This window comes from Myotis myotis, unplaced genomic scaffold, assembly GCF_014108235.1.
Source record: "Myotis myotis isolate mMyoMyo1 unplaced genomic scaffold, mMyoMyo1.p scaffold_m19_p_6, whole genome shotgun sequence".
Taxonomy (NCBI): domain Eukaryota; kingdom Metazoa; phylum Chordata; class Mammalia; order Chiroptera; family Vespertilionidae; genus Myotis; species Myotis myotis.
The window spans coordinates 64,991,591-65,006,171 of record NW_023416368.1 but is presented as its reverse complement, the minus strand read 5'-3'; the positions used below and the strand labels follow the sequence as shown (position 1 = coordinate 65,006,171).

Here is a 14,581-nt window from a genome sequence, read left to right as displayed (position 1 = left end):
ATTCTCTCTCATCATTGATGTTTCTCTCTCTCTCCCTTTCCCTTCCTCTCTGAAATCAATAAAAATATATTTTTTTTAAAAAAAGAAAAAGCTCTATAAGCCTTATTATTTGCATTATACAGATGCTGCCAAAGACATTTTTTTTTCATTACCTCTACAATGAGCTCTTACTAAAATCCTCCAGGAGAAATCCCAGCCTGGACTTAGGACTAAAATTGGTAGCACTTGTCCTGAGTATTGAAAGTTGAAGGCAAATATAGATTTACTGTGTAGAGTTAGTGAAACAGGCCAGGAATGCATCCCTGCATTATTCCAAAATGTTTATTGAGCCCCTACTATGTGCCAGACTCTCCACCAGGATCTATAAATGCAATGATACACAAGATAGGAAATATGTGTTCACAAACCTAGAGACTAGTGGAAAGGAACAGATTATTAAACAAGAATCATAATACAGAGCAATAACACAGAATGAGCCAGAAATTAGTGCTGGGTAACTAGATAAGAGCTATCACCCTCCTTAGGTGGACATGGAAAATAAAGCAAAGTTTGGATGAAGAGAAGAATAGGAAGACCCTAAAAGGAAAATACTCACTTCTGGGCAATCAGGAGAAAAAAGACACAAGTCAGGAAAAGAGTAGGAATAGGTGGATGGAGAAAGATAACAAGAACCTAAGACAGCCTAAGTATCTCCTACCATGACCAGAACTGATCTATTTACTAGTATATAGCTTATCTACACTAATAAAAGAGAAATATGCAAACTGACCATACCTTGGCACCACCCACCAGCCAATCAGGAGTATGCAAATTAACCAAACAAAGCTGGCAGGTTAATTTGCATATGCAGGCACTGAGCGGCCAAGGGCAGGGTGGGACGCTTGCGTCGTCACCATGGTGATGATGCAGGTGTTCTGCACCATCCCAGCTGCTCTGGGCCTCTGGTCAGCCTGGGAAGGCAGAAAGGTGGCTCTGGGCTGGAGCAAAGGTGGTGCCAGCAGCCAGGGGAAGGAAGGCCCATTCTTGCATGAAACTTTGTGTATTGGGCCTCTAGTGTCAGTATAATAGTCTATATAAGTAGAATTATATTGTGCAGAGTGCTCATAACTATATAAAAGTCATTTCATAGACTCTTAAAGAAATTGGCCTGATTTTATAACTCCAAATAACTAAATCAGAGAAGGTATCAAAGAAAGAACAAAGAAATATCTGGTCCTGAATGAGATATAATCTTAATTAATCACACTGAATGACATATCAATATAACCTTGTTGGTTGTGAGAGGACCAGACTATACTGAGATTATAAACTTTTCCTTCAAAGTGAATGCAACTGCCTTCTTTATCCCTAAAGATGCTAGATATTCAGAGCAGAGAATTAAATATGTAAGTGGAATCTTGGTATCAAAAAGTTTAACCAGGCTGTCAGGAGACCTGGGTTTTAGTCCTAGTCAGTCACATAAAGAAATTATATGTGAAGCTTAAAGACTATGTAACTCAATGAACTTGGTACTGCATGTGCTTATTGCAGTAAGAGAAATAGCCAATATTTATTGAAGATTTACTGTGTGACAAGCACTGGTTCCATGCATTTTCTATGTATTAACTAATAACCTCATGAGGTAGGTATTATTGTCATTTACACCTGAGGAAACTGAGGCACGCAGAGATACTGTAACATTTCCAGGTCACCTGGATGGCAAAGGCAAATGCAAGTGGTCCAGCTCCAGGGCCCAAGCTCCTACCCACTCCTTTATTCTCCCAACTTCCATCCAAAAGCATCCCAAGGAAGCTCAGAGGACCTATCAGAGCACTGTGCCTTAGGATGTATTCCAGAGTTCAAGCTTCTCAGGATCCTATCTATACTAATAAAAGACAAACATGCAAATTGACCGTACCTTTGCTCCGCCTTAAGCCATGCCCACCAGCCAATCAGAGCGACTATATGCAAATTAACCCAACCAAGATAGCGGCTGGCAGCCACGGAGCTGGAGCGAACAGGAGGCTTGGTTGCCCCAATGATGGAGGAAGCCAAGCTTCCCACCTGCCGAGGTGGCCGACTCTGAGCTCCACTCAAAGCAACAAAGTTTCAATTATAGAAGGTAAATAAACCCCAGATACCTGCTTTCAGCCGGCAGTGGCCATGGAGCTGGAGCAAGCAGGAGCCTTGGGTTGCCCCTGGCGATGGAGAAAGCCAAGCTTCGCTCCTGCCTGCCCTGGCCAGCTTTGAGCTCCTCTCGGGGCTACAAAGTTTCAATTATAGAAGGTAAATAAATCCCAGAAAGAAAAAAAAAGAAAAGAAAAAAAGGAGAGGCTGGGAGCTTCAGTCGCTGGCCAGCCTGAAAATGGCCCTCAGCCCCTCACCCAGACTGGCCAGGCACCCCAGTGGGGACCCCCACCCTAAAGGGGACGTGGCCAGCCTGAAAACAGCCATCAGCCCCTCACCCAGGCTGGCCAGGCACCCCAGTGGGGACCCCCACCCTGAAGGGGGTGTGACCAGCTGCAAACAGCCATCAGCCCCTCATCCAGGCTGGCCAGGCACCCAAGCAGGACCCCCACCCTGATCTGGGACACCCTTCAGGGCAAACCAGCCGGCCCCCACCTATGCACCAGGCCTCTATCCTATATAGTAAAAGGGTAATATGCAAACTGACCCTAACAGCAGAACGACTGGGAATGACTGGTCACTATGATACACACTGACCACCAGGGGGCAGATGCTCAATGCAGGAGCTGCCCCCTGTTGGTCAGTGCGCTCCCACAGGCGGAGCTCTGCTCAGCCACAAGCCAGGCTGATGGCTGCCAGTACAGCAGTGGTGGTGGGAGCCTCTCCTGCCTCCTCAGCAGCGCTAAGGATGTCCGACTACAGCTTAGGCCTGCTCCCTGCTGGCAAGTGGACATCCCCCGAGGGCTGCCGGGCTTCCAGAGGGATGTCTGACTGCCAGTTTAGGCCCAATCCCCTGGGGAGTGGGCCTAAGCCAGCAAGTGGTCATCCCCAGAGGGGTCCCAGACTGCGAGAGGGCATAGGCAGGGCTGAGGGACCCCCCCCACCCCGAGTGCACAAATTTTTGTGCACCGGGCCTCTAATCTATATCTATATCTATATCTATATCTATATCTATATCTATATCTATATCTATATATATATATATATATATATATATATATATATAAAAGCCTATGTGACCGTCCGATCATCCAACTAGTAGCTATGATGCATAATGACGACCAGGGGGCAGACACTCCGTCCAATAGCTACCAGTATAATGCACACTGACCACCAAGGGGCAGACATTCAATACAGGAGCTGCCAAGCTGCGGTGACTTGGCAGCAGTGGTTCTTGGGTGATGCACCCAGAACCAGAGAGGAGGGAGCCCATTTCTGGGATACATCACCCAAGAACCACCCTCTCGCAATCTGGGACCCTTCGGGGGATGTCAGAGAGCCAGTTTCAGCCTGACCGCCCCCAGGCCAGGCCAAGGGACCCCACCAGTGCACGAATCATGAATCCATGCACTGGGCCCCTAGTGCTAACATAAAAATAAAGGGCAGTATAACATAACAAGGATGACCCTATGTCTTGCTTTGCCTCAGACAGCCACAGTGTATGCCTGTTGTCTCAGTGCCCACCCAAATCTTCTCTTACTCCAGCGTGTTCCAGTTTTAATAATACAGAATCAGTCACCTAAGCCCAGCGTATGTTCTAAAGTTTGCTGGGTTTATACTCAAAACCTAACTTAGTCACTAAGATTACAGGGAGTCAATTACTTTGCCTAAATAAGCTTCAATTTTCTCATCTACTAACTGGAAATAATAATAGTGCCCACTTGATAGCATTGTTGTGGGAACCATTGGAGTCAATGCATGTATAAACTATATGAGCCATTCATTCTTAGCAAACAGTGAGCACCCAATAAAAATTAGCTTTTACCAACATTGGATCAAAAGTGTAAGAAGCTATCATGGTGGACTGCTTTGTGAACTCGAGACATTAAAACATACCTATGAATCTGAAGCACTCAGACATGAGCCAGGATAAGGAAGAAATGCCAGACTTTTAAGTAAATCACTGGTGCTTCATTTAAAGGTTTGGCAGTTCTAAAATGAAATTATAATACCAACTCCATTGGGAATCTTGAGTTCTAATCCATTCCTGTCCAGACTCCATGGGAATCTCACTAAAATACTAAATTTCATGGTGACAAGGAATAAGGTAATCGTCTCTTAGTGTATAGTCATCTCTTTGGAGTCCTTTTTAGCCTCTTGGGGAAGCCTGGATTCACAGTAGCAACTTCTGTGGTTCTTCTGCTTTTAAACACAAGCCCCTGACCCACTCTACTTTGTATTCTGGAAGAGCCTCAAGACTCAGAGAATATCCTTAATGGGGCAAGAGCATGGCCACAGGCCAGCCCCTTTACTTACAATGGAAGTGACTGGCTACATACTCAGAACCTAACAAAATGTTTGTCACCTGAGAGATTCTTGGAACTCAGACTCAGTAAACCAGTGGTTCTCAACCTTGGCTGCACATTAGAATCACCTGGGAATCTTTTTAAAATCCTGATTTCTGGGCCTCATCCTCCGGAAATTCTGTTTGTTAGGGGGTGAGGCCACAACATTAGTAACAAAGAAACAGAATTTCCGGAGGATGAGGTCCAGAAATCAGGATTTTAAAAAGATTCCCAGGTGATTCTAATGTGCAGCCAAGGTTGAAAACCACTGCAGTAAACCATAGTCATGCACTTGAAAAAACAACCCGATATGGCTAGTTAGCATTGGGCAAATCACCTCTTTGTCTCATGGTCTTTGTTAAATAAAGGGGTTAAATCCATTGTGAAAAATCAAAAGATTGAATCTAACATGATCTGGCTCTGGGCTCCTTAAAAAGATTCCATCTGCTCAAGAAAGATAAAACCCACTTCCCCCTTACATTCAAAAAACAAACGACCACAATTTGACTTACTTCCATAGTAACCTATCTCATAATATGCCTGACTGTCAGCAAGACCTTTGCCTCCACCCTGGCTTCCTCCCCTCATCCTGCAAATCGCCATTGGCTTTAATTAAATTTAATAACCCACTGGGAAGTGCCGTCAGGGAAATGGGGAGCAAAGTTTATACAGTGTAGGCTTACTCTTGCATGTTGAGTACAGCATTTCCCTGGAACTCTCATATCCCAAGGCTGGGACAATAACGAATGCCAAGCATATGGAAAGACACGCTGCTGCTGCTGCTGCTGCTGCTGCTGCTGCTGTCCAAATGTGAAACGTGGGTGGAGAAAATCATTTAGAAAAAGAGAGTGAGGGAAAAGAGAAAATCAACCCTAACAGCTGCAAAGGACGAAGCATGTGAAGCTTGTTACCTTGGATGAACTCCACTTTCCTGCTCACAGAAGGCAGGGTCCTGTTGAGACCCAGGATCCTGTCCAGGTGGAAGGCGAACACCTCACTCATGTCCAAGGGCTGTTTGACCAGCCCGCAGGGGCTAGAACCGCAACTAGGCACAGAGCCCGCGGTGCTCCCCTCCAGCACCAGCAAACGCGCTTGGCTCTTAGAGGACACTGGCTGGAAGCCCACCACGGCACCATCTGCCAACAGGCGCATTCGGTGGATGTCTTCTTTGCTCAGCCACGAGGGGGCGCTCTCACTGTAGATCCTGATGTTGCTCTCCCTGGCCTGGGGCAGCTGGAAATCTGAGTCCCCAACTGGTCCTCCCGGACCCCGTATCAATCTCCAGGATCTTTCCCCAACCTTGACCAGGTTTCCTCTCTGGACGTACCCAGGCACTTCAGCATCAGCTGCCCCTGCTTCTCCCTGCGGCTGAAGGGATGGTCTGACCAAAGCCTCCTGTGCTGGGGCCAGGGATGCCACTGGGTACTTCTTCCTGCGCTTGGGTTTCACCGTGCCGCGGATATTGGCGGGCTTGCTTCGCTTGGAGCGTAGGGTAATGTACACCACATTGGGCAGCAGGGTGGTTCCATTGTCCTGGGACTCGGGAGGGGCCAGGGTACCATCCAAGGGTATCTCAGGGAAGGGTGCCTCGGCCGTGTCTCGGCGCCGGTGCGGCCCCTTTTCCGCTGCGGGTCTGTGCTGGAGCGATGCGCGCCCCACCTGGCTCACGAGGAAGCCCAGGTAGATGGCGCAGGCAGTGCCCAGCAAGAGGTTCCTCCGGGTCCGTGGGCGCCGGCTGCTCCAGAGTTTGCACACTCCCGGGACGCACAGGGAGCAGATGAACCAGTTTATGAGCTGCCCGGGCTTGCCTGGACAGGTCATTTCTCGGCCGCATCCGCATGGTGAACGGAGTTTAAAGTCTGCAGCTGTCTCCGGGTGGCATGATGCATGGTTTCCTGAATTCTGTTGTCGCCTCCGCTTAGGTGTCTAAGTGGTCTCCAGTGGGTAGAGGTGGAAGCAAAGGGTTGGTGAAGAAGTTGGGAATCTGTGACACTCGCCACAACAAACCTTTTAAACTCCTATCAGCCTCCCCAAGGAGAAGTGTGGCTTGTTTCTGAGAATGAATGGAAACGAGCGTTAACTGAGTCACAACCTCATACTAGCTCAGCTCCTCCACAAGAGTAAAGAGAAAAGTAACTCTTTCCTTTCATTAATATCACCACTGACATTTTTCATGAAGTTTAAAAAACAGAAACAAAATAGATGTATAGGTTGATATTCAGTTTAAACAAGTGAGAACAAACCACAAAAATCCAAGAATATTTTATAATGTGTAGCTAGTCTTATAATTTGATTCTGAAGGAAAAGCATTAAAGTTTGACAAATTCAGGCTTTTCCTTTTTGAAATTCAGAAATAATTTTTAAAAGAATAAGCAATAGATGGTTTTTAAAATATCTAAATTCCATACTTATTTTTTAAAATCCTGCACTAACTAATTAGTTAACTAAATAACATTCAAATTCAAAAATATATTCTCTTAATCTAACAGTACAGTTTTTTCTTCATAATATGTTCCATTATCTTACATTAATAGTTAATATAAAAATAGTTAACATAATATAAAGTCATTAATGCCCATATATCTTGAAAGCAGTTACATTTTTAGTCACACACACAAGGAGAAACACAGCACACAAATCTGACTACTTTTTATCCCTTTTCTTTCCACCAAAGTCAGCTGAAGGAAAATTAAAGGATCCCTAGCTCTATTTATTCACATTATTAAAAAGAAGAAGAAACTGTGAGCAACCTTACTTACACAGCTGGCCCCATGCTCAGCTCCAGGAACAATGTAATCCCTGACTCTAATGCAAAGAACTTTTAAAGGCTGAGGCATGTAAGTAGAACATATTTCATGGTCAAGAGTGTTCCACATTTCAAATACTTCAGCTCGGCTTGAAAAGCTCCCTTGCAAACTACCGGGCAAAACAAAAAAACAAGCCAGTTGCTTGTAAACTTGGCTTCTTGTAACCCAATTTTAATACAGCTAATTTTTTAAAAATGTTTACGAAATGAGCTTTAATTTTAAATTCTGAAAGAGCAAATGCCTTAAAGAAGCAGTTCTCATTCAAATAATTTCCCACTTATTTTTAACCCGTGGGAGCCCTCTAGTGTCCGGTTTGGAAACAGACTCAGAAGTGTCAGTCTTGGGAGGTTAAAAAGAAGTGAGAGTATTTGCTTAGCCGCAGAATAAATACCTTATAAAATGAGGAGTGCTATCACCTCACCCCACTGTCCGTCGCACTTAGCTGGGGATTAGGGTTCCCGGGGATTAGGGACTCACCTTACTATCTTGGCTTTTTGCTGAGGAATATTGTCTCCCACCACTTCTGAGAAGTCCTGGAGGTTCAAAAAAAGGTGAGAAAGGGTTAATGCAAATGAGGAAAAAAATAGAACAGCGAGATAAGGGTACACACAGATAGGGAAAGACATTTGGAGTGTGCAGTTGCATGGAGCAACAGTTCACAAAAAGTAGTCGAGGAGTCTCTCTGATTGGAGGTTTTTTAAAAAAACCGGTTAGTAATTGGCTTAGGTTGTTTGCTTGTCCTGGCACAAAAGCAGGGGTGGATGACCTCCGGGCCTTGCTTAGGCTCATTCTTTTTGCTTCTATGGCAAATAGAATCAGAAGGCAGGAAGGAGACAGGAGTGCCCCCCCCCCCCACCCCCACCACCACCACCAGCCCCCAAAAGAAGTTTGTGATACCGGGGTGTGGGTAAGAGATCAGAGTGTGGTGTACAATCCTAAAAATAGCCTTTACAAAGCAGAAGAGATTGAGGAGTTGGAATATATAGAGAAGGAAAGAATAAACTTCCAAGAGACAGAAGTGCCGGAAGTTCCAATAGAGCTGTTACCCTCGCACTCTTAAGCTCAGACCTCTCTTCCTCCGCAAACGTTCTGCCCCGTGGAGGAAAGAGACGGAGCAATTCCAACACTGGCCGAGGCCTAGACCTAAGTACCTGTTGATTCGGGACAAATGTCCGAAGAACTCAAGCACCACAGCAATTTTCTTTGTGCTCCAAAACTCTCGAAGCACACTTTCAGAAGCACGGACTTATTTTCTAGATGCTAAATATTAACTTCCTGAAAGGAAACCAGGGCTGAGCTGTTTTATTACAGCTATCTTCGTTTTCACATATTGGGAATAAATGAAGAGATTAACCAAAGAGCTTGTATGCATAAGGCCTGGGAGTGTAAGATTGGAGTCGCTCAAGGAATTAGGCAGACACTGCGAGCAAGCAGGAGGGGTTCCTTAGAGGGAATGGAGCCAACCAAGAAAGGTTAGGACTCGGCCTCTGCTGTCCTCCGGGTTGAATTTTATGCACCCAAACTGCAAGGGCCGGAGGCTGCGGGATGTAGGTGTTCAGTCTGATTAGATGGAGTTTGTTGTCCCTCCAACCGATTAGTGCTGGTGGTTGAGGCTGTGGCTGTAAGTGGGCGTTGTTACCATTGACCTGATGTCTGGCCCTCTGTTGCGGCTGCCTCCTGTTGTGCCACGTAGGGTGACGGCAGGCCGTTCCAGAAATGAGGCTGTGGCCACTTTCTCGTTGGGGACTTTCTAGTCCTCTGAGCCAAATGTCCTCTGCTGGCCTATCAGGGAGGGGTAGGGGTGGGAGCGGGGCAGGGGTGGGGAGGGGGGCCAATGGAGGGGAAAGGAGGACATCTGTGATACTTTCAACACTAAAGGTAATTTTTTTTTTTAAAGTAAGTCTTCAGCCTTAGCTATTTTGGCTCAGTGAATAGAGTGTCAGCCTGCGGACTGAAGGGTCCCGGGCTGCAGGCTAGGTCCCCAGTGTGGGGCATGAAAGAGGCAGCCAATCAATGGTTCTCTCTCATCATTGATGTTTCTGTCTCTCTCTCCCTCTCCCTTCTTCTCTGAAATCAATACAAATATATTTTTTTTAAAAAATTATAAAAGTAAGTCTTTAGCAGAAGCCAGGTTATAAGAAGCAGAGCAGAGGCCTCTGCTAGCTGTTTATAAAGCAACTTTTTTAGTGAAGAAATGCTTAGAAAGTAGGTGAGAATTGTATGACTTAGTAAATTTGGTTGACTGACTCTTCATCCTCCCCCCCCCGCAAAAAAAAACCCCAAAAAACTGCCTCTTTACTAAAAGACCAATACGTTGCCTTCCAGTTGCCTTCCATTATAGCCACGAGAGAGAATAGTGGAGACTAAAGGCTGTAATATTTAGAGAAGGGCTCCAGGGGAAGAAAGCCCTGGTTTGAAGTTTTCCTCCTCCACTGCCTAGCTCTGGTCCCTGTGGCAAGTAATCTGACCTTTCTGATCCTCCCTTTCCATCTCTGAGAGAAGAAGAATCCTGTTACTTACCCCAAACTTTCTTGTGATGATTTAATGAGGTAGTGGTGAGGGAATGGTGCTCAGGCAATAGGGTTGTTATCCTGCTAAAAGCCCTGGCCTGGACAAGAGACAACTAAAGTCTCTTTCAGCTGCAGATGCTGAAGGGCTCAGTTCTCAGCCTCCCACCCCCGCTCCCTGACCACACACTCAGAAGCCAGGACAGACACCTGGCCCAAGTCATTCTTGGCTTAACAGCCTGTGGAGAGGAGTGAAGATTGGATAAAGCTGTCTTGATTCTCAAGCTCCTTGTAGGAAACTAGTGCAGAGCTACAAAGGATATCTTCTCTTCACCTAAGGAATAGTTTGTGTAAAAGAAATAAGCTGCAGAGTACATCTAAAGGAAGGAAGGCCCCTGGTTACATTAGAGTAAGTAGAAGTACATCGGGATTATAAATAAACACCTTCAAAGGCCAGGAGAAGGTAGAGAGAAACTATTATTTCCTTCATATCTAGTAGTTTTGAGACTCAGTTGGGTCCCCCACTGTGATTCATACATGTGTGGCACATCTGAGAAGTTGTTGGGGTATAGACACTGCATATGCATGTTTTATGAATTGACAGAGAACCCAGAGTAGAAAAACAGAACGTATGAGTATCACATATTCTGCCCATCCATCCATTGCCACCTCCCCAGCCATATAAAGTCAAGCCCCAAGGAAGAACTATAGGCAAACACTGATGGAGAGATTTATGTGTATAATTCTGTGAGATACTGAGGCATGTGTGTTATGGGTTCACTTCATCGAGATAGACCACAGACTCAGAATTTAAATTTAAGAGCCTTTATTAAGCTGGCCAGCTGACCACAGTCCCAGCACTCTGCCGAAGCAAAGGCTGAACTGCAGTGCCTACTACAGGAGTTACATTTTATTATTAAATTTTGTGGAGGCCCAGAGAAAAATGTGTCTTTCAAATTCTGGGCCCCCCAGTATGGAGGAAACTCTCTTTATTTATACTTTTTCCAGTCCTTTGTCTCCCAAATTTGGAATGAGACTTCCGGGCCTTCTGAGAAAGAAGGCCTGCGTGCTGGGAAGGAGTCATGAGACCGTATCTCAAGGCCTGGCCTGATGTCAGTACCTTCCTATCTGTGTGTTTTAGGAATAGACAGCACAGCATGACCCGTCTGGCCAAAGCGCCAGATATGCAGCCCAGCACATGTGGATGAAAAAGGGGCCAAATGCTAACCTGACAAGCTCAGGGAAGGCCTGCATGGCAGTCTTGCAAACTCAAAGACCTAAAGTAACCACAAAAGATGGTCTATAACAGTAATGGCGAACCTATGACACACGTGTCAGAGGTGACACGTGAACTCATTTTTTTTGGTTGATTTTTCTTTGATAAATGGCATTTAAATATATAAAATAAATATCAAAAATATAAGTCTTTGTTTTACTATGGTTGCAAATATCAAAAAATGTCTATATGTGACACGGCACCAGAGTTAAGTTAGGGTTTTTCAAAATGCTGACATGCTGAGCTCAAAAGGTTCGCCATCACTGGTCTAAAATTAAAACTTTAAAAGCAGTTATGGTGGGTAGTCACATCCTAGGCCGGTATCTTCCCTAACAAAGGTCAGTCTTTACCTAACTGAGCCTATAGTCTTTTTGCATCTACAATAACATATCGTTGGAATGTCAAAGTAACTTTTCTTTTTCTGGACCCCTCAGAGCCCAGGCACCACTCTGCAGAGACCACAAATCCCCTCATTTTATTGAGTTGATAATTGACTGTTAACTCTCCTGCACCCACCTGAATAAAAGAAGCATGTGTCTTATCACTTTACTTTTTATCCAATCCCAGAGATGTCACCTCCCTACCCCCACTTTGCTTTCTCCCACCTCCCTAACCTATGACCAGCTGAGTTCATGTAACCCACTTACATCTCCTCTTTTGATTGTCATGTATAAAACCAGGTAAAAAACTGCCAGTCTCCAGAGCATTACCCCAAAACGTTGAGGTTCTGCTTCCTGGCAGTTGTCAACAGGTTGGCTCAACAAAAATTCTTTACAGGTTTGAATGTTCTTTACGTTAACAGGCCCCAGCAGCACTCTGGTTTCTATACAAGGAAATGTGATGCAGGGTCAGGGAGCATCCCATGCTCCCTGCCACTTCCAGGTGTTGGCAGTTTTGGAAGCACCGGTGGGCAGCACCCCTGGGGTGGATTGCATGGTTCTCATGGAAGCTCCAGCAGCAGCGGGGGGCTCAGCAGAGAGCTACCTTTAAGTAGCTGCAGAGACAGAAAATATCCACGGAGATGCTAGTGTGTGGTAAGCAGACACTTGGCATCTGACTATGAGTGTCAAGCCCTGGCACCCCTGCAAACCAACTGAGTGCTGGAGGTCTTGTTTTTATGCAGGAGAAAGAGTCAGTGCCATTTGAGTCACTCCCACCAAAAAGTGCTTGTTACCCACAGGCTGTGAGATGGGGGAAAATGTAGGTTGCACAGCCACTTAACATTTCTGAAAGAGCCACCAAATGCTGGTCACTAAAGCTGGGTTCTGTGGGGGGTATGCAGTGTCTGAAGCATTTATTAATGTCTCAATAAATATTGAATGATTGAATGAACAAAAGAAAAAATGAATGAATATATTAAGGTGATTCAGTGCAATCCCTAAACCAGTGGTTGACAAACCACAGATCACAAGCCACATTCGGCTCTTTGGCCCCTTGAGTGTGGCTCTTCCACAAAATACCACATGCGGGCGTGCACGTACAGTGTGATTGAAACTTCGTGGCCCATGCGCAGAAGTCGGTATTTTGTGGAAGAGCCACACTCAAGGGGCCAAAGAGCCGCATGTGGCTGGCGAGCCGCAGTTTGCGTAGCCGCAGTTTGCCGACCACTGCCCTAAACCAATGGTCTGGACCAGCAGCATTAGCTTCACCTGGGAATTTGTTAAAAATGCAAATCCAGCCCTAACCGGTTTGGCTCAATGGATGGAGCATCAGCCTGTGGACTCAAGGGTACCAACCAGGTTCGATTCCGGTCAAGGGCATGTACCTTGGTTGCGGGCACATCCCCAGTAGGGAGTGTGCAGGAGGCAGCTGATCAATGTTTCTCTCATCGATGTTTCTAACTCTCTGTCCCTCTCCCTTCCTCTCTGTAAAAAATCAATAAAATATATTTTTTTAAAAATGCAAATCCGTGAACCCCACCCTAGATTAGAAACTGTTGAAGGAGCAGCTCTGTGTTCTGTGGTAACAAGCCCTCCAGGTAGCCTGATGCATGCTAAAGGTGGAGAGACACTGCCCTAGGGAAGGAATTTCACAAAGGATGGGGCAGGCCAGGAAGAGAATAGGAACCTGCCAAAAGAGGAAGGATAGAATAAAGTAAAAAGTTGTAAAGAGACTCAAAACAACATTATCAATTTACAGGAGACTTTTCTGTACCCTTTCCTTCTTTGAGTGTTCTATTTCCTTATCAACACTTCATTCATTGGTTGAAAAAGGGAGATGTTAATATCACATACTCTGCCAACCTCACCTGCCCAGCCCTATAGATTCTAGTAGTCCCTTCCTCAAAGCAAGTCATAGCATGTTTATAGTGGGAAAAGGAGAAACTTGAGAGAGACTACAATTTACACCCGGTGGAATAAAAAACAGGAACACTGGTAGCTGAGTATGGAGGGACTGTTCAAGAAGAATTGCAGGAAGAAATCAAATCCTCGACAGGCCATTCCCAATTTTGCACCCATACAGACACATTTTATAGGAAATTCAGTTTTCTAAAAGGCAGTCAGAGGGTACCCATGACCACGTAATGTGAAGCATAGGCAAAAACTATAAGCCAGAATGCTTTGTTGGCATGGGTTTTGAAATTAAAAAGATGAGCAGATACAAAACACTATAACACATAAAAGAAAATTAAGTGCTTTCATAAGAATGAACATGTCGTTTCTCTAAATAGAACACACCTCAATTATTTTTCCACAGGAAATAACCAATGCTTTGGTTAAGAATGCACATTGTTTTGCAGTTCTTTGGAGAATGAAGACAACCTTGAGGAAATCACTGGCTCAAAGGCAGCACTTTTTGTTGTATCTTTGCAGCAATTGCTTAGAAACAGCCACGCAATATAGTTTACGATAATAAATCTGCATTTAATTCAGTTGAGTTGAAGAATTTGTAAACAAAATCTTCTTACCTCAGCTAGGTGCTTGTGGCAAGTGCTATAGACTGAATGCTTCTGTCCCTTCAAAATTCAGATGTTGAAACTCTAGTGGCCAATATGTTTGGAGATGAGGCCTTTGGGTCATGGAGTTGGAATCAGTGGCCGTGACAAAGGAAACAAAGGGGCCGAGACCGGTTTGGCTCAGTGGATGGAGCGTCGGCCTGCGGACTGAGGGGTCCCAGGTTCGGTTCCGGTCGGGGGCATGTGCCTGGGTTGCGGGCACGTCCCCAGTGGGGGATGTGTAGGAGGCAGCTGGTCGATGTTTCTCTCTCATCGATGTTTCTGGCTCTCTATCTCTCTCCCTTCCTCTCTGTGGAAAATCAATAAAATATATTTTAAAAAAAAAAAGGAAACAAAGGGAGCTTGCTTCCTCTCTCTCTGCTCTCTGTCTTGCGAGGACTCAGCAAGAGAGACAGCCATCTGCAAACCAGGGAGAGGGCTCTCCCCAGAACCCTCTGTGTTGGCAGCCTGATCTCAGACTTTTCAACCTTCAGACTGTGAGAAATAAATTTTTGTTGTTTAAGCCTCCCAGTGTATGGGAATTTGCTAAGGCACCAAGATGTTTAATTTTGTTGAGTTTTCCCATCTGAAAAACCAGTATTATA

The 14,581-nt window shown here is 45.3% G+C and overlaps 1 protein-coding gene across 2 annotated transcripts in view; it reads right to left on the bottom strand.

The window, feature by feature from the left end:
* Positions 1-7,870, bottom strand: part of GASK1B (golgi associated kinase 1B) — a 48,789-nt gene extending 40,919 nt beyond the window's left edge. Inside the window, exons 1-2 of one of the 2 annotated variants that reach the window (XM_036314596.1) lie at positions 7,736-7,870; positions 5,363-6,504 (exon numbers count right to left, since the gene is read on the bottom strand). In XM_036314596.1, coding sequence (XP_036170489.1) covers positions 5,363-6,272 — 910 coding nt within the window. In that variant the 5' untranslated portion in view covers positions 6,273-6,504; positions 7,736-7,870. Of the gene's footprint in view, positions 1-5,362; positions 6,505-7,210; positions 7,345-7,735 lie in introns of those variants that run through there. The other variant, XM_036314595.1, reaches the window with a different exon arrangement.
* Positions 7,871-14,581: the final 6,711 nt, after the last annotated feature.